Source organism: Zootoca vivipara, chromosome Z (assembly GCF_963506605.1).
Source record: "Zootoca vivipara chromosome Z, rZooViv1.1, whole genome shotgun sequence".
Classification (NCBI taxonomy): domain Eukaryota; kingdom Metazoa; phylum Chordata; class Lepidosauria; order Squamata; family Lacertidae; genus Zootoca; species Zootoca vivipara.
Window position 1 is genome coordinate 8,792,366 of NC_083294.1, and position 18,256 is coordinate 8,810,621.

General features: G+C 44.0%; 1 protein-coding gene across 2 annotated transcripts in view; it reads right to left on the reverse strand.

Moving 5' to 3' along the window:
• Positions 1-18,256, reverse strand: part of KCNT1 (potassium sodium-activated channel subfamily T member 1) — a 55,936-nt gene that overhangs the window by 3,161 nt on the left and 34,519 nt on the right. For both annotated transcript variants that reach the window (XM_060270274.1, XM_060270273.1), the window contains 6 exons: positions 16,820-16,931; positions 15,771-15,872; positions 14,819-14,902; positions 13,670-13,798; positions 12,303-12,323; positions 11,414-11,714 (listed from right to left, as the gene is read on the reverse strand). In XM_060270274.1, the coding sequence (XP_060126257.1) occupies positions 11,414-11,714; positions 12,303-12,323; positions 13,670-13,798; positions 14,819-14,902; positions 15,771-15,872; positions 16,820-16,931 (749 nt within the window). The remainder of the gene's footprint in view (positions 1-11,413; positions 11,715-12,302; positions 12,324-13,669; positions 13,799-14,818; positions 14,903-15,770; positions 15,873-16,819; positions 16,932-18,256) is intronic.

The window sequence follows — 18,256 nt, forward strand, 5'->3', positions numbered from 1 at the left end:
CATTGATGTTTTAAGAATGTTTTTGTGCTTATATTATTCTCATATGTTGTATTCCACCTTTAATTAAAATAAATAAATAAAAGTACAGATGATGATAAACAAACAAATACTTTTGGGGGAATGAGGTAAGGGATTGACACTCTGAAAACTAAACTCACTGTTGGCGTATAGTATTTGCTTAGCTCTGCTCCTCTGCTCTGACTACTGAAACCTGCCCAGGCACTTTCAAGCCTCAAGAATTTGAGGACTATAACCTTAATTTGGAGCAGAGATTCTCAAGGATGCCAAATTATGTGCAACTTGTGGGACTATATCAAACATACCCTGTTTCTCATATTTTAAGACATACCCATAAAATAAGCCATAGCAGGATTTTTAAGCATTCAAGGAATATAAGACATACCCCGAAAATAAGACATAGTGATAGGTGCAGCAGCAATGCCGGCCGCGGCAGGAGGAGAAGGAAAAAAATAAGACATCCCTTGAAAATAAGCCATATTGTGTTTTTTTGAGGAAAAAATAAATATAAGACATGTCTTATAATATGAGAAACACGGTACATGCACAGTCCTATTAATATCCACGAAGACTCATTTGAGGCCAGGGATGTGGGTGCTGCAACCTTCCAGAAGTTGTTGGACAACAGCTCCCATCATCCTGGCTGGGAGTGATGGGAGCTGGAGTCCAAGTGCAACCAAGCTGGGAATCTTTATCCATAACTATTCACATTGTACTTGAAACGGCGGGTTTGACAGGACCTTGGTTTCTTCATTTTGGTGCTCCCAGAGTGTGACCCTGAAAATGAGGAGCATTATGACAAAAGCCAGCTCGACAAGCACAGGATGATGAGATGAGAGCCAATGGGATTCTGAGAAACAATAACATGCATATGTGAACCAGCCTATACAGTGAGGAAGTCCATCCTAATGCCCAGCTCAGATTTCTCTCTCTGCAGTTTGATCCATCATTCTTCGCCTAGAACCCAGCAGAAGGTGCAATAGATTTTTTTTTATAATAATTTTTTATTAATTTTCAAACAAAACTAAACAAACTACACAACTACACAAACATACAATACAACACTGTCCCTTCGTTTTCCCTCCACCCACTGGTCCACCTCTGCCACCAGTGAAACCCGTGCGCTTTGAGAATCAAAGGGGGTCCATTGTAAGTTGGGTTTGACCTCCCCCCTCCCTCCTCCCCCCTCTTCCCCCCCCCTGCCACTGAAGGGACAGGAATGGAGGAGCTCTGAGGATTGGTTTCCCCCAGCTCTTTCATAAACATACTTAAACAAATATACACATAACAATAATAGGGGAGAATTTTAACTCCCCAATTCTTATTATCTTAACCTTATAATTGTGACTTCCTCGATAGTCTTCCTCCTGGTTTTCCCTAAACAAAATCTAAAAGCTTATGGCGGGTTTTCTATTTCAGTTTAAAATCCTTTTCTTATAATATTAACTCAATCCTCCACCTTTTCCGTGCTGCCCTCCCACAGGCCCCCTCCTGCCACAAGAGGAACCTGTAGGGCACAGCATTTCCAAGGTTCCATTATATCCCCTCCTCACCCTTCCGAGCACTCCCTGCCACTGAGTATCTCAGAGTAAGGAGAGGAGAGTAGGCAGCTTTCTGCCTAGAACCTAACTTAACTTACAAAAATTTAAAAGGTAAAGGTAAAGGGCCCCTGACCATCAGGTCCAGTCGTGTCCGACTCTGGGGTTGCGGCGCTCATCTCGCTCTATAGGCCAAGGGAGCCGGCGTTTGTCCGCAGACAGCTTCCGGGTCATGTGGCCAGCATGACAAAGCTGCTTCTGGCGAACCAGAGCAGCACACGGAAACGCCGTTTACCTTCCCGCTGGAGCGGTCCCTATTTATCTACTTGCACTTTGACGTGCTTTCGAACTGCTAGGTGGGCAGGAGCTGGGACCGAACAACGGGAGCTCACCCCGTTGCAGGGATTCGAACCGCCAACCTTCTGATCAGCAAGCCCTAGACTCTGCGGATTAACCCACAGCGCCACCTGGCTTAAATATTTACATTACCTGGCTTAAATATTACATTAGCTTAAATATTTTCCTAAGCCGTTCTTATTCCTCCCTCCAGAAAACCCAGCTTATTTTCTTTCATTTTTACACTCCATCTCCTCTCCCTAAGTCTTTTCCCCCAATTGGATTAGCATTTCCGTTAACAGGCCAAAATTTCGAAAACCGTCTTTCAAAAACTAAAAGTAAAACTTTTAACTAACATTTTCATCCCACGCCCATTCTTTCCCATATCCGTCTCCAGGCCCTTGTCCCCCTCTGCCCCTGTCTTTCCCATTCCTCACTGACATCACCCCACATTCCAACCCCTCCAGGATCTTCAAGTCCATTAAACCTCAAGTTCCTTTGCTTCTCATTTTCTTGCTCTGCTTGTTTTTCTTCCTTTTGAAGTCCATGCTTTGCTTCATCCCAAGCATATTTTTTATAGTCCAAGTCCTCTTTAAAATTTTCATCAAATTGTTTCTCCTGGCATCCAGTCTCAATCTCCACAGTCTCCAAATTCAAATTTTCCTCTAAGTCCTGGACTTGGACTTCAACCTCAGCTGCTGGTGAATTGGGATGTTGCCGTTCCTTGTAAATGTCCTCCCATATTTGTAGATAGTTTAGCACAGCCTCCTGGAAGGCTCGAGAGTACTTTGTTTTCATACTTTTCCTAACCGCAGACAAACAGGAGGTGGAGAACAAAGGGTGCTGGAAAATTCCTTCCTTAGACGATCGACTCCATTTTGGCTGTTCTTTTCCTTTGTCTTTTGATTCAATCACAAATCCATTCTTAGTTCCAATATTAAATAATTCTACCACGTTTTCAGTCAATTTTTACTAATCACAACAGTGCAATAAATCCACCCGGTCTTTTGACAGTTTGACAGCTTTTGACAGCTGTCAAAGCACTCTCCCCCTTGATAATGCTGTACCTCAAGGGGTGCCGGACTCGGGAGTTGAGAGGGTTCGAAAAAGTCTTTCTTTCTCTCGGGTCCACAATTCCAAATACTTTTCGTCGTTCGGCTTAAGATTTTTTAAAGCGCCTCCCAGTTTTCCATTAGGAAGAGACCGACTTCCGTTTCTTTAAAGTCTCTCCTATTTTTCCAATTAATGAATTTAGAGTCCATAATCAAAATTCCACTTACTTTATGGAAACCTTTAACTTTGTTCGGAAGAATCTGCCGCTTGCCGGGTCAGGACTCGGAGCTTCACTTCTCGGAGGTAAGATTAAGCCCAAAATGGCTCCCACGGTTCCACCCCGCCGGCTCTCGATCGCTCTACTGAGCTCTCGGGCAGCGGGGGATCCGCAAAACGGAGCAGCCGCTGGGCGTGTGAGTCACCGGGACTCTCTACCCGGTGCTTTTACGGGGAGTCCGCTCGCTCTGCGGACTTCCCCCCCCTCCGCGAAGCCAGGGACTTCGGCGCGCGAAGTCCCTGCGTCCTTCTCTCCGCCGCGACAGACCGGAAGTCAGAAGGTGCAATAGAAAGGACCACAGCATTGGGCAAGTGTCGGGAACTACAACTCCCATCAGCCTCTGCAAGCATGGCCAATAGAAGGGATGATGAGAACTACAGTTCAGTAACATCTGGAGGGCCAAAGCTTAGGGCTATGTCCTAATGCCATTATGTTCACTGTGTGATCTCTGAGTGGGTAGGATCACCCCTGTGGCATTTTCCATTTGTAAGTTCAGTTTTCTACAGTTCCGCATCAATCTGTGATTTCTTTGTAAAGTCCTCATGGAAATCCATCAACATTCCTAGTTTTTGTGCATAAGTTTGCCAAAGTTACTCATTTTTCTGCAAAGCAAATTTCCTTACTTTAATGTGTTTCTGTGTGAAATTCACTGATATATACATATCTATGCACACTTTATCCCAGTATTTGCATTTTTTTTTTACACATTACATGGCTGGAGAACTGTGTACCAAAATTAGGAGATGTGTTGAGTTCCAAAGGATGGCTGTAATTCAGTTCACATATTGTTTCAGAAATTAGGTACAGCCACCTTTAAAGGCAATAAGATCCTCTCCAATCCTTAGCTGAGACTTGGAAGACTATGAGAAAAAACTCTTGCATCCTCCGTCTATTTTGGCATCTATGAGCACCTCCATATGACCTATATATGGATCATAGGAACATAGGAAGCTGCCTAACACCAAGTCAGACCATTGGCCCATCCAGTTCAGTACTGCTTAACCTGACAAGCAGCTGCTCTCTAGGATTTCAGGCAAGAGCCTCTCTTTTAGCCCAACCTGGAGATTCTTCCAGAGATTGAACCTGGGACCTTCTGCATACAAGGAATGTCTTCTACCCCTGAGCAATGGCTCTTCCCAATAATCCAATTCTGATTTGTTCATGGGGAGGTTAGATGGCATTGCATCAAACAACGGTCATCCCATATTTTCCAGCCCATTTCTCCACCACTTTCCTCACTGCAAAAGGTTTGATCTTGGAAAGGGGTGGGAGTGGGCTTGATGCTACAAATCAACTTTGCCACAAGCTGAGTTTTCTGGTACATGATAGTCACTATCCGAAACAGCGACAGTTTAGAAGCTCCTGATGAATTATTAGGATTTAAAAGGTCGCCCCCATGGCGCTGTGGTCTAAACCATGGAGCCTAGGGCTTGCTGATCAGAAGGTCGGCAGTTCGAATCCCCATGACGGGGTGAGCTGCCATTGTTCGGTCCCAGCTCCTGCCCACCTAGCAGTTCGAAAGCACGTCGAAGTGCAAGTAGATAAATAGGTACCCCTCTGGCGGGAAGGTAAACGGCGTTTCTGTGCACTGCTCTGGTTTTGCCAGAAGCGGCTTAGGCATGCTGGCCACATGACCCAGAAGCTGTCTGCGGACAAACGCCAGCTCCCTCGGCCAGTAAAGCGAGATGAGTGCCGCAACCCCAGAGTCATCCGCGACTGGACTTAACGCTCAGGCGTACCTTTACCTTTAATGTGGAATGGGGGTGGGATGGATTTTTGAAGAGGAACAATGCATTGGCCATTTACCACATCCTCCTAAAAGGCCACTGGATTTTTGGTGGTTATTTTGGGAAATTTTCCAGAACCCCCCAATTGTTGAAACAAAATAAAAAAATTCCTTCCAGCAGCACCTTAGAGTTTTACCTGTTGTTAGGTTAATTGAAGTTTTTACAAACTCAGTTGTTCAATCAAATTGAGGGATCAATGCCATTAGATGCTGTTGCACTAGTAGAGGCCGCTTTGAGCTTTCGTGTGCATGCACACTTCTTCAGATGCACACGAAAGCTCATACCAATGACAAACTTAGTTGGTCTCTAAGGTGCTGCTGGAAGGAATTTTTTTATTTTGTTTCGACTACATCAGACCTGTAACTCCCAATTGTTGTGATGATGAAAAATGGTCACCTCTGTGCCCTCCCCCCCATGAGCGAAAGCTCATACCAATGACCAACTTAGTTGGTCTCTAAGGTGCTGCTGGAAGAATTTTTTTTTATTTTGTTTCGATTACGTCAGACCTGTAACTCCCAATTGTTGTGATGATGAAAAATGGTCCCCTCTGTGCCCTCTCCCCCCATGAGATGCATTTAACTTGAGCCTCTGTATGGCATGTTCTTGGTCATGCAGTTTAAGCATGAGTCAAGCCTGACTCTCAGGGAAAAGAGATTTACCTTGCAAATATCCAAGGTTTACACGATTCATCACATCACAGGCTGTTAAATTTGCTACATCCTCTACAGAACACACAGAGAAGGAAAAACGACAACAAAAAAAGAAAAAGAAAAGGCACAGACATAAACGGAGAGAAAGAGAAGAAAGAGAGAGAGATCAGCGAGCAGCGATTAAGAAAGTACTTAAGACACCAGCATTGGTGATTATATGCGCAGGAATGTAGTAAAAATATATACACACACAAAATAAATAAATAAAAATAAAATAAGAAGGAAGCCAGACTTAGGTGTTCTGTTCATGGCACTGTGCAGACTTCAGACACCAGCGGGTGATATGGAATGAGGATGCATTCAGAGAACCATTGAAATGATCAGTGATGTTGGTCTTAGACGCCCATCCCTCATTAGGTAGTTCTTTAGGAGAGTATGGCTGAGTCTCTATAGCAGGAATGGGCAATTTGCAGCTCTTGAACTGATTTAATACTGCCCTCAGGTAATTTCAAAAACCCTCTGCCAGTGATGGCTTCAGACATCTGGCAGGCGGAATCTGTCGCTTCCCCAGCGCAGCACACAGCGGGAAGGAGGTGGAAGATAGAGGGAGGGAAAGAAGGAGAAAAGAGTGAGAAGAAAGTGGTGGCAAGAGAGAGGAGGAGTGTTTGTGTCAGAAAGAGATAGAATGGTATGTAAAAAGAGGATGAGAAAGCGCACACATACAGAGGGAGGGAGGGAGGGAGGGAGAGACAGAGAGACAGAGAGACAGACTGACAAACAAACAGAAGTGGTGTCTGAATGAGAAGGAAGTGGTGGGAAAAGGGTCTCAGGAAAAGAGTAAGGAAGAGAAGGGGAGTCAGAAAGAAAATGGGGTGTCAAAGAGAGAGAGAAACAGAAGGGGGCAGGCAGAGAGAGGGGGGAGAAAACTGGCATAGGTAGGAAAGACACTGAGAAGGGAGTGTCTGAGAGAAGGAGAGAATGGGAATTCAGAAAGGGAGAGAGGGGTGGCAGAAGGAGACAGAGAAGGGCTGTTGTACTCCTCAAATTTGAGCTGGGCGAAGCTCAAATAGGGTTTTGGCTCAGCTCAGATTTGGGGAAATTCATTCAAAGTGAAAGAGGGAGGGGGAGGGGAGGAGTAAAAGGGGAAGCGTGATCTGTCTATTTGGGGTTTTGCCTGTCCCTGTTGACACTTTTGGTCCATCCACCATTGCCACTCAGTGCCCCCCCCTAACCCTGCAATAATGCTGCTGTTGATGGAAATCTGCCCACTCCAGTCAAGCCAGTTCTCAGAACCCACCCCAAGACACCCTAGCTAGAGGAAAATATTTTCACTCTTGCTATTTTTTCACTCAGCTCCTGTAATCTTGGTTCAAATCTACCACTGCATTTGCTGAGAGCCATCCTCCTCTGTGTCTGCCAATGTGCTCCCTAGTTCGCAGTCAATACTAATCTTTAGGTTAATCTTCTAGAACAAGCCCTTCTCAAATGGCAGAGATGAACAGACCTTGCCAATACCTAAATTTGCATTCCCCCCTCAAATTCCACCAAAATATTTGAATGTCTCCTCATAGGAAAGCCCTGGTTTGAGCCTTACTCTCCCCCTACGTCTACTCAAGTAGGTGAGGATGTGTGTGTATGGGAGCCCTAAAAAGAAATAGCAGGCTACAACCCTCTGAGATATTATGCTGGTTATAGCTCCATATCACTTTAACCACCGCAGTGCCCCCACAATGAATCCTGGGAATTGTAAGTTTGTGAAGTTTGAGAATTTTGGGAAAGTTAGGGATGGGGGACCTGTGGCCCTCCCAATGCTGTTGGACTCCAGCCCCCTCCAGTATCTACAATAATCAGGGATGGTGGGAGTTGGAGTCCAGTGACATCTGGAGAGCTACAGATTCACCCCTGAAAAGTGCTTCTTAAGAATCTAGTTTCTTTCCAAAAATAAAAGTCTTTGTGGATTGATTCTGCATTACCCCACAGCGTGTCCATTTGAAAAAAGATGTAAGGTGGTGCTAGCAATTGGGGTGATGGCCTATCCACAGCATTGTGAGTGGGTGTATACAAAGATTGTGACCACCACTTTCTTCTTCATTCACCTGATAATCATGGATAATCTAACGAAGGGGGAGGTTTTCTAAATTTATATCAAAGAGCCTTTGTGGATGGCACCATCTAGTATTAGCAGCAGGTTGAGGATGGGCATGAATGATTCCATATTGAGAAAAGCTACATTTTTGTGCAAAAAAATGGGTGTATATGCAGTCTTGGTCTTTTCCTCTTATGGCTCAGATCCTTTAACAGTTGCTGAATTTGGGGGGGTGGGGGTGGGGATCTATGGACACAGCCAAACAATGCAGTCTCTGGGCGATGTGAAGTTGTTACTCACTACTAAGGAAGGAGAATCACATGCATTCACCCATTTAAATATTTCAGGGTGAACTTGCATGTCTCTTTCAGTCCACACATTACCCCCTTTAATTGGGGGGGGGCACATACAAAGAAGTCTCCCTGAACCTGTAGTAGCCTCTGGTTCTGACAGCCACTACAAGCAGCTGCAGCTGTAAATCCACCTCCCAGCTTTTGCCTCCGTCCCCTGCTGCTGGTAAGAAAGCTGAACGTTCCTGTCCATCCCACCTTGTAGCAACACCTCACTTCATTGCCAGAAAAAAATAAACAAGGAAATGGCTGCATCAGAATTTTCATTGCTTATTATCTTATTTCTGACTATGGCTACTCTTGCCTACAATCTGAAGGGGGAAGAGGAGGAAAGTAAATTCCTTTTTCCATTTCTCAAAAGAGAAAAGAAAAAGAAAAAAGAGGAACATCTGTGAAGGTGAGTAGACAGAGGACCTCTTCTGTGCAAGATTTTTTTTTGGTTTGTGTGTGTGTGTGTGTGTGTGTGTGTGTGTGTGTGTGCAATATTTATAAAATATTTTTTATCACACTGGGGAAAGAGCCCCATAGGCAGAACCTCTTCAACTGTAGCCATTTGTAGGGATTATTATTATTATTATTATTATTATTATTATTATTATTATTATTATTAATTGAATTTATATACCGCCCTATAACCTGAGGTCTCAGGCTCACAGAACAAAATCAAAATATAAAACCCCAAAATATATAATTAAAAAACAACAACAACCCAATAACCCTTGCAAACCCCCACATTTTAAAAGGGCACAAGGGTAGTCAAGCCAGCAGGGAGGCTCTGGTTTATTGGGTCCTCCCTCACTAAATGATGCTTGGAAAGTAAGAGAATAGCCATCTACTGCTTCTTTCCATTTCATTGTTAGCCTGTTGCATTCCAGGCTTTTGGGGGGAGTGGAGGTGGGGAGTGTCAGTGGCAAGAAAATGCAACTCCAAAGCCTGGATGCCTAGCATGGACAGGCAAAATGCTATTGAGTCTTTTAAGCCCTACTCTTCCTTTAATCAAACACCCCTCCTTCTTATTAGTTTCTTTAATAATAATAATAATAATAATAATAATAATAATAATAATAATAATAATTTATAGTGCTCTTTAAATTAATGAAAGGGGGGGAGAATCAATTAGGGGAAATAAGCCATCAAATGTTCATCCCACCCGTTACAGTAACTGAAATTGAGAGAGGTAGTTCCAAGAGTAATCTACAGGTTCTATATCATGAATCCTGTGCCTACACTCATCAGGAAACAATACAGCAATGCAGACATACAAGGAGGAAACTTTTAATTAACATTGCTGGAGTTCTTTATCGACTGGGACAATGGTGAGGCAAGCATTCCAGGAGGACCTTTGCTAAAAGATAAGGCTATTACTGGATAAGGGATGCAGGTGGCACTGTGGTCTAAACCACTGAGTCTCTTGGGCTTGCTGATCAGAAGGTTGGCGGTTCAAATCCATGTGATACAGTGAGCTCCCATTATTCTGTCCCAGCTTCTGTCAACCTAGCAGTGCAAAAGCACGCCAGTTCAAGTACATAAATAGGTAGTGCTGCAGTGGGAAGGTGAACAGTGTTTCCGTGCGCTCTGGCACTCATCATGGTCCTTCGTGCACCAGTAGTGGTTTGGTCATGCTGACCACATGACCCAGAAAAATGTCTGCGGACAAATGCCGGCTCATAGCTGCCAAGTTATCCCTTTTTAAAAGGGATTTTCCCTTATGCTGAATAGGCTTCCTCGCGAGAAAAGGGAAAACTTGGCAGCTATGTGCCGGCTTCCTCGGCATAGCCACCTTTGACTGGACTTAACCGTCCAGGGGCCCTTTACCTTTTATTACTGGATAATGCTCTGAGAAGTAGTGGTGCTGAAAATTGGTTTTAATTCCCCTACTAATTTACTCATAGGAAAAGGAGTGCAGCAGTCACAACACTAAAGAGCTCTAATGTTGAAGTAACTTTTTTTCTATTTGGCTTAAGGATGTGCAAAAAGACCTCTGTAGGTTTCTGGACCTCATTGAATCAGTTCTTCACGAGAAGAAGATTAAATTCTTTTGAAACACTCTTCATTCCCTTGAATACATTGGGCATGGAGGTGGGGACCAGCACCAACACTTTGATTTGCCTGAGTTGCTTGAGATGTTTACCCGCAAAGCATCACACACCAGCCCTCAAAATTACCAATTTTGGTTTGGAAGGTCTGGCTCTGTTTTTGGCAAAACAAATGAATAAATAAATCCTGCTTGCAAACAGGTGCAGGGAGCCATTTCCTAGGCATAAGAAGGTTCAGTAAGGTATAGACTAGAGTGTAAGAAGAGCAAATGGCCAACAGCACAGGATGGCAAAAATCTAGAAAGAAAGGAAAAGGAAAGAAGCAAGAAAGTTCTTTGTGTTTTAATTGTAAGAGTCTTCTTCTTTTCAGTATATAGTCAATGGAAAAACATTCCATTTTGTATGGATTTCCCACAGAAATAGCTCTTGGGCTTGGATGGAGTTGCCATTGGCAGGTGTGTCATTGTTTTTTCCTGGGAGAGGAAGGGCCTAAGGCAGTGGAAAGGCTGGTGTTGTGCAAACAGCATAGCTGCCAAGTTATCCCTTTTTTACAGGGATTTTCCCTTATGCTGAATAGGCTTCCTCGCGAGAAAAGGGAAAACTTGGCAGCTATGGCAAACAGACCAGAGTGAGTGGTGGATTGGGTCCGCTGGTCTGTTTGCTTCTCGCCATCTTGCCTCCTCCCTCCTGGTAATCAACACTGACCTATCTGCCAAAGAGCTAGGGTAGCCGCTCTGTCCCACTCAGAAAGTCGCTTCTGATTTCCAATCCTAACTCTGAGACAGCCTCTTTAACCCCTCTATTCTTATGTTATGTTGATCTCATCGCTCTCTTTAAGGCTTGGTTTCCTGAAACCCTGTGACAGTCCCCCCTCCCCCCTGCCTGCTGAAAAAGGTGGGTGATGGCAGAATAAAACAACCATGGTATTTGCATGGCAACAGCAGTGGTTGCATGATAGTCTGGTTTTGACTCACCACCAAGTCCATCTCCTTTTATGTATTATTTCATAGAATCGTAGAGTTCGACCTAAGGGATCCTCCAGTCCAACCCTCTACAATGCAGGAATCACAGCTACATAACAACACAGGAACAGCCCTGTTGGATCAGGCCAGTGGCCCACCTAGTCCAGCATCCTGTTCTTGCAGTTATCAACAGCTTCCCTGCCTGCCTTCCACCACAGAACTCAAGGCAGCGTCTGTGGGGCACACTGGGCTGAATGTTACATCGTTACATGAAGAGGCGCTGATTGGAGATGCCACGAATGAAGGGGGCCACTACTTACCGTACCCTGTTGTCGGCAAGCCTAGATGTTTCATCCGGTTCTTCACCAGCTCTGAAAGCTCCTGCCGCTCTGATCGCCGGTAGAGGCTCAGCCTCTGCTGGTTGATCCACTCAGCTGTTTTGGGTGTGTGTTTGTTTGCTCCTTTTCGACTCAACCGACGGGCCCACTGCATGCTCTTGCGCCGAAGCAAAGGGTACTCTGCTTGGTCGGTGGGGCATGAGTTCCGGTGATGAGTGGGTTTGGTGTTCCAGTGGTCCTTCACCTCTTTTGTATCCTCACAGTCTTCCACGTTGATTGAGATCTGTGACTGGGAACACCAGTAGGCCATGAGGGAAAGCAAAATACTGTATGGTTTTTGGTCCCCTGATGGGCTACTGATGTCATTCCATGGAATCATAAGGGAAAAAAAGCTTTCATTTCCCCAAAACTAAAAGCAAACTTTTATTGGAAATACGGTAGATCACAGTTCAGTGATATGACCCATTCTTTAATACTGGGGTGAGAAGCCTTTTTCAGTAGTAGTAGTAGTAAGTAGTAGTAGTAGTAGTATTTGTTTCCCCCCTCTTTCATTTCTTTCATTATTTTATTTTATTTCCCCCCCCCTTTTTTAAGGAAAGCTGTATAAAGTGTTAGGTCACACAGGGTGAATTTATTGACAGCATTGGCTTACTTGGTATGCACTATTTTGATGTTATATAGAAAAAATAAATCTTTCTTAATGTAGTTATCTTGATTCTGCAACTCATCAAATGAAGGTGAAAATGTGCACTACTCACCCAAGGAAACCAAGGGCATCCTTATTCTACCTTTAGTTGAAAAGTTGTAAGGCTACAATAACTTTTCTCAGCTTAAAGACTAATAAATATTTTTTGACAGAGGCCATACTCACCTGTGTCCTGATGTCATGAGGCTGAGGTTGCAGGGAGAAAGAAAGAAATAATTCTTGAAAAACATGATTTGAAAAAGTGCATCTTTGTTTTGGCCTGACATTCCTTTGCTGAAACACAACACTGCGAAGATTCTTGTTTAAGTAATGTTTACTTTACCTCTGTTGCTCCCTTCTCAACCTAAACTGTATAACAAAAATGGTCCCCTACTTATCAACTGTGGGCTCCGTCTAAATCAGTGGGGATGGGCAAATCTGTCCATTTCAGATCCTCTCAGTTACTGAAATGGACCAATTCAGTCTTAGGTTCCAGTCTTAAGTTTAGTTCTTCACCTTTCTGCATCAGTTTGTGATTTATTTTTATTAAGGAAAAGTCCTCATAAAAATTCATCTCTGCAAATTTCTCCTGATGCACACATTTTTGTATGCAATTTTGCTTGAAGTAATATAATGCATTCATATATTATTTTCACTAACACATGCATTTTATCGCACACATTCCCCATAACATACACATTTTTGTATGTGTTAGTTGGCTGGGGAACTGCAATGCAAGACTCTGAGAAGTGGAAATTTCATAGAATAGCTTTTTTGGTTTTCATACTGCTTCAGAATGTGAGGAATAGGTAGGTTCACATTAAAATCCTAACCAAACCAATCTTCTTTTCTATCCCCTAATGGTCAATGGTGATATTAGTCTGGATTAGGTTTATTATATCTGTATGTCGCTTCCCATTAAAGGTCCTGAAATGATTTACAAGCAAGTAAAAAACCCAACAACAAACCCAACAAGAAAACTACAAAAATTAGAACAGAACAGAACAATAATTGGTGGTGCCCACATGCCTGGGAGATAATCTATTTGCCTGGCAGCAAAACAATGACAAGGTTGGTACCAGGTGGGCCTCCCTGAAGACAGTAATCCATAAATGGGGGGCTGTTACAGAGAAAGCCTGCTCTCTCATCAGTACTCTCTGGATCTCCTTTGAAGGTGGTATGCCTGTTGATAGGGAGGAGCATTCTAGACCAGGGATGGGTGTCAAGATGTTTGTGAACATTCTAGCCCACTGAATGTGTCAGTGGCAGAACCTTCACACTAGGCAGAAGGGGGTCCAATGGTCTTGGCAGAGAAGGAACAGGAGGGCATGGGAGAGTGTGGCTAGCAGAGATTCAAGAAGAAAAAAATGGTCCAAGAAGTATGGGTGGCTGAATACAGGTCTGGATTTGATACACTCATTTCTCAATTAATTGCAGGTCCCCAGTTGGGAGAAGCAGCAGTAGAGAGAAAGGAAATCTGGATTTGGGTGGGTGGATATTAGGGATTAGGGATTCTGAGGAGAAGCCAAACAGGTTGATTCTCAACTTCTTACATCCATGGTGGAAAACATGTGGGACTCAGTCCTATAGATGCCAATGGGGATCTCAGCACTGGAGGAGCATAGTTTCTGGAAGAGACGCCCATATGTCCGGATCCACAGGTCATCCTCAGTGATTTTCATCTATCCAATAAAGGAAGGGAAGAGAGAAGGAATGAAAAGTCATTGCTGCTCTTTTACAATGAGTGACAAAAACAGATTCCTTTGCATTGACAAGTTCCCATCAACCTCCATGCATTGGAATATGGGATGGTGCATTATGCTGAAGTCAGACCATTGGTCCATCTTACTCAGTATTGTCCACACTGACTGGCAGTGCCTTCCCAAAGTTTCAGACAAGAGTCTCCCCCAATCCTACCTGGAGATGCTGGGGAATGAACTTGGGGCCTTCTGCATGCAAGGCAGATGGCTCTACCACTGAGCCACGACCCTTCCCCTACTTCAGATCACTGAGAACAAACAGAATAGGGAGGCCTATCACCTTTAGGCATCAAGCTTTCTCTCATTGGTAGGTAAAGGTTGGCAGAAGCTGGGACAGAGCAACAGGAGCTCATCCTGTTGCCCGGATTCGAACCACCAACCTTCTGATCAGCAAGCCCAAGAAGCTCAGTGGTTTAGACCACAGCGCCACCCGTGTCCCTTCTCATTGCGAAGGACCTTCACTAGAGAGACTAGTGAGAAAATGCTGGGGCTGAACCCTGAAAAGAATGGAAAATTCTAGCAACTCATGCTTAAAACATTTTTACAGAGCAAGAGACTTCAAAGGTTATCCAGTTTGACCTCTCTACTGATGCAGGACAGCTGATGCTACAGCACCAATCTGCCCAATACTGGTCCCCACCACTCCCAGAGAACACGACCCAGCACTGTCTGCTCCATCTTCTCTGTCAAAAACCTTTAGATGTGTGAAGACAGCCTAACGTCTCCCCTTAACTTTCTCTTCTCTGGGCTAAACATACCTGGATATTTTGACCATCCCTTGTAGGATTTGGTTTCTACAGCCCCTCACCATCCTGGGTACCTTCCCTGGATAATTTGGAGGGTAGATCTTCTTCACTCAGACTGGGCTAGGCAGGGAACCTACAAAGCACTACATCTGCCACTTTTGTACCACTGAAAAGAATGCAGAAACTCAACACTTACAGCACAGAGGTAGCCGGACCCTGGAGTGGTGTCTAGACCGAGAAGCAGCCTTGTGATGGTGATCATATAGTCTTTCACGAATGACTGCAAGGGAAGAACCCATCAACAATTTGGCAGTGGCCTCTACTAGCGCAACTGCATCTAATGGACTTGATCCCTCAATTTGATTGAACAACCGAGTTTGTAAAAACTTCAATTAACCTAACAACAGGTAAAACTCACTCCCACAGGAGGCAGTGATGACCACCAACTCAGATGACTTTTAAGAGAGGATTAGACAAATTCATGGAGAACAGGGCTATCAATGGCTACTAGCCATGATGGCTATGCTCTGCTTCCTTGGGCAAAGGCAGTATTGAATGTAACAACATAAGAAGAGGCCTGCTGGATCTGGCCAAAGCTCAACTAGTCCAGCATTCTGTTCTTATAGTGACCAACCAAATGCCTGTGGGAACCCCCCAAGCACCCCACCCCAACATGGACCCCCCCTTGAGAACAGGTCCCCCCCATATACAGTGTCTACCAATCAATCCATGTATCAAAACTCATACAATACATTAACTAACATTTCTTTAAAGTGTGTGACAGCCCTTCCGCCATCTGGTGGCCTCCAGACATGGTTGGATTGAAACTCCCACCAGTCTGACCAACGGTTAGGGATGATAGGAGTTGCAGTCTGATAACAATTCTACTCAGAGCAGACCCATTGAAGTTAGAAGGTTGGACTGAGACCTGGGAGACTGGGGTTCTAGTCCCAACTCAGCAAATTTACATTTACATTTAGAGAGGTCCAGACAATTCCTTTCTTGAATCGGGTTCCTTCCCTTCCTGGAGATTCAGTATGACACAGTTTGCAAAAAAACAACAACAATGCTACAGGGAATCAAATGCTACCGCTAGAAGGTCCCTCTTTTGGAATGAATGGTGGTTTTCTCCTTCCCTTCATTGTTACCTGGTAAAGCAGCGTATCCAACATGCTGATGCTGAAAACTCTGCCGGCAGCAAACGGAAGGCGGAACATGAAAGCCAAGTTGGAACCGTTCTCCCGCTCTTTCTGTGGGGAAAGCAAGAAAGCGGAGATGAAAATAATAGTATGATAGCCTTCCTGGATTAGACCAAAGGCAATCTAGCCCAATACCCTGCCTCTAATGGTGGTCACCCCAAGGTTTGCAATAAACAATATTTATTTTTATTTTTTTTAAAACAAAGTTTGAAGGTGGAGACCAAGACAGCCCCTGGAGTAGTTAGAAAGTGCATGGCTGGCTAGCACCGTGATCAGGTGTGCTTCACAATGTAGCACTTTGTTGCAGGTCCCAATTTCTGTTTGACTTTCCAAGGGTTGAATTCAATACTACTCTGAGTAGGACTTATTGAAATCAATGGGCAAGACTTTTTTAAGGCTCTTAATTCAATGGGTCTATTCTGTGTAGGACTAGAACTGGCCACAACCTCAGCACTCATGGCTTTTTAAAATTTACTATATTAAGAGGTAGCAGGGCAGTGGGCACACCCACACCCACAGAACACTGCTGGACTGTCCTGTGAAAAGAAAGAGCACTATGAGAATTGTGCTTCATCTTGAACCTTGCAGCCCTAAAATGTCAGCATGGAATCTCATAACAAGGGAGCAGCTGGGACATGACCTGCTTGGTGGGTAGCAATGATAGTAATGGTGACCATGATGACATTTTCTTCAACAATGGGAATCAGGGGGAGGTGAGGGGGCAACAAATCAGCATTAAAAAAAATGTATACCATATATTATTTTTCTCTCCAAAATGCCTCATACCACCATAAATTAGGAATCTAATAACCAAATACAGTGGTACTTCGGGTTGCAGACCCGATCCATCCCGGGGTGCCGTTTGCACCCCGAAAAGTCTGCAACCCGAGCGGCGCTTCTGCGCATGCACGCGCGGCGAAACCTGGAAGTAAACACTTCCAGGTCATATCATGAAAAAACGCAACATAACTGTTTGCACATTTTTGTTTGTTTGTTACCTTTTCTAGTTTGGAAAGGGCCAGTGAGTAGCTATCCTTTGCTCGGAACTGCATGAACCTCATGTTGGATGGATGTGTTAGCTCTGTAATGATGCTCAGGCTTGGGAAAAGCCTAGAATGAAAGTAAGGGGTGTAGGAGAGAAAGCAAATACATTTCTGTTATACATTTTAACAAATCTAAGAATATCCCTGATGGGTCACAGTGTGAGATTCATAATTCAGCATCATGCTCCCCGAAACTGGCCAGCTGGTTGCTTCTGGGAAGCCCACAAACAGGGCACAAAGACAACAGCCCATCAGTAGGGATTAACCAATCAAAACCTAGAAAAGCCCAATGAAGAGTGGCCACAGAGTACAGTCATACCTCGGTTTAAGTACGCTTCGGTTTGAGTACTTTTAGTTTAAGTACTCCGCGGACCCGTCTGGAACGGATTAATCCACTTTCCATTACTTTTAATGGGAAAGTTCACTTCAGGTTAAGTACGCTTCAGTTTAAGTACTCCACGGACTGTCTGGAATGGATTAATCCACTTTCCATTACTTTCAATGAGAAAGCTCGCTTCAGGTTAAGTACGCTTCAGTTTAAGTACTCCACGGACTGTCTGGAACGGATTAATCCACTTTCCATTACTTTCAATGGGAAAGTTCGCTTCAGGTTAAATACAGACTTCCGGAACCAATTGTGAACTTAAACCAAGGTACCACTGTACTATCTAGCCATTGCTATGGAAAACGCTGCTGAGATGGAAAACGAGGAAGGGGCATGGAATAGTGAACACCTAGCTACCCCATTTCATTTTTGTTGGATATAGAGATAGAGATGAATTCGTGGATGCCAAGATCCAAGTTTGGGGCAAATAGTCTTTGGTAAGAGAACCCAGCAGATATTTAAGGTTACAAAATATGCAGCAAAGTAAAGTTTGGAAGTATAGACCATAGCTGCCAAGTTATCCCTTTTTTACAGGGATTTTCCCTTATGCTGAATAGGCTTCCTCGCGAGAAAAGGGAAAACTTGGCAGCTATGGTATAGACTGTTAGACCATTAAAATATGCTTTTTCCAAGTAAATTCCAAGATTTCCTTCTCTTTCCAGCATAGCAAGGGACTGCATGTTTGGTAAGTTTAAAAATGGATTACTTACAAACTCTCCAAAGGTCAAATTTATGAGCTTTTGCATACATCAGTCAGGAAAGCTGCACAGTAAGCAATATTTAGTTACAAAGTGGTAAATGTTTCTAGATTATTAGTATAAGAACTCAAGAGTGGCTTGAAAGAGCCATATGTAGTTGAGCTGGACCTGGAATTTCTCATGTAGACTGGGGGTGAACAAAGGTTTGGTTTCCTATTTTCCCCAAGGTAAAGGGAAGTGACCTCACTAAGCTTATTCTAGCTTATTAAGACAACCCCTTCATGTATTAATTGACCCAGGTGGCGCTGT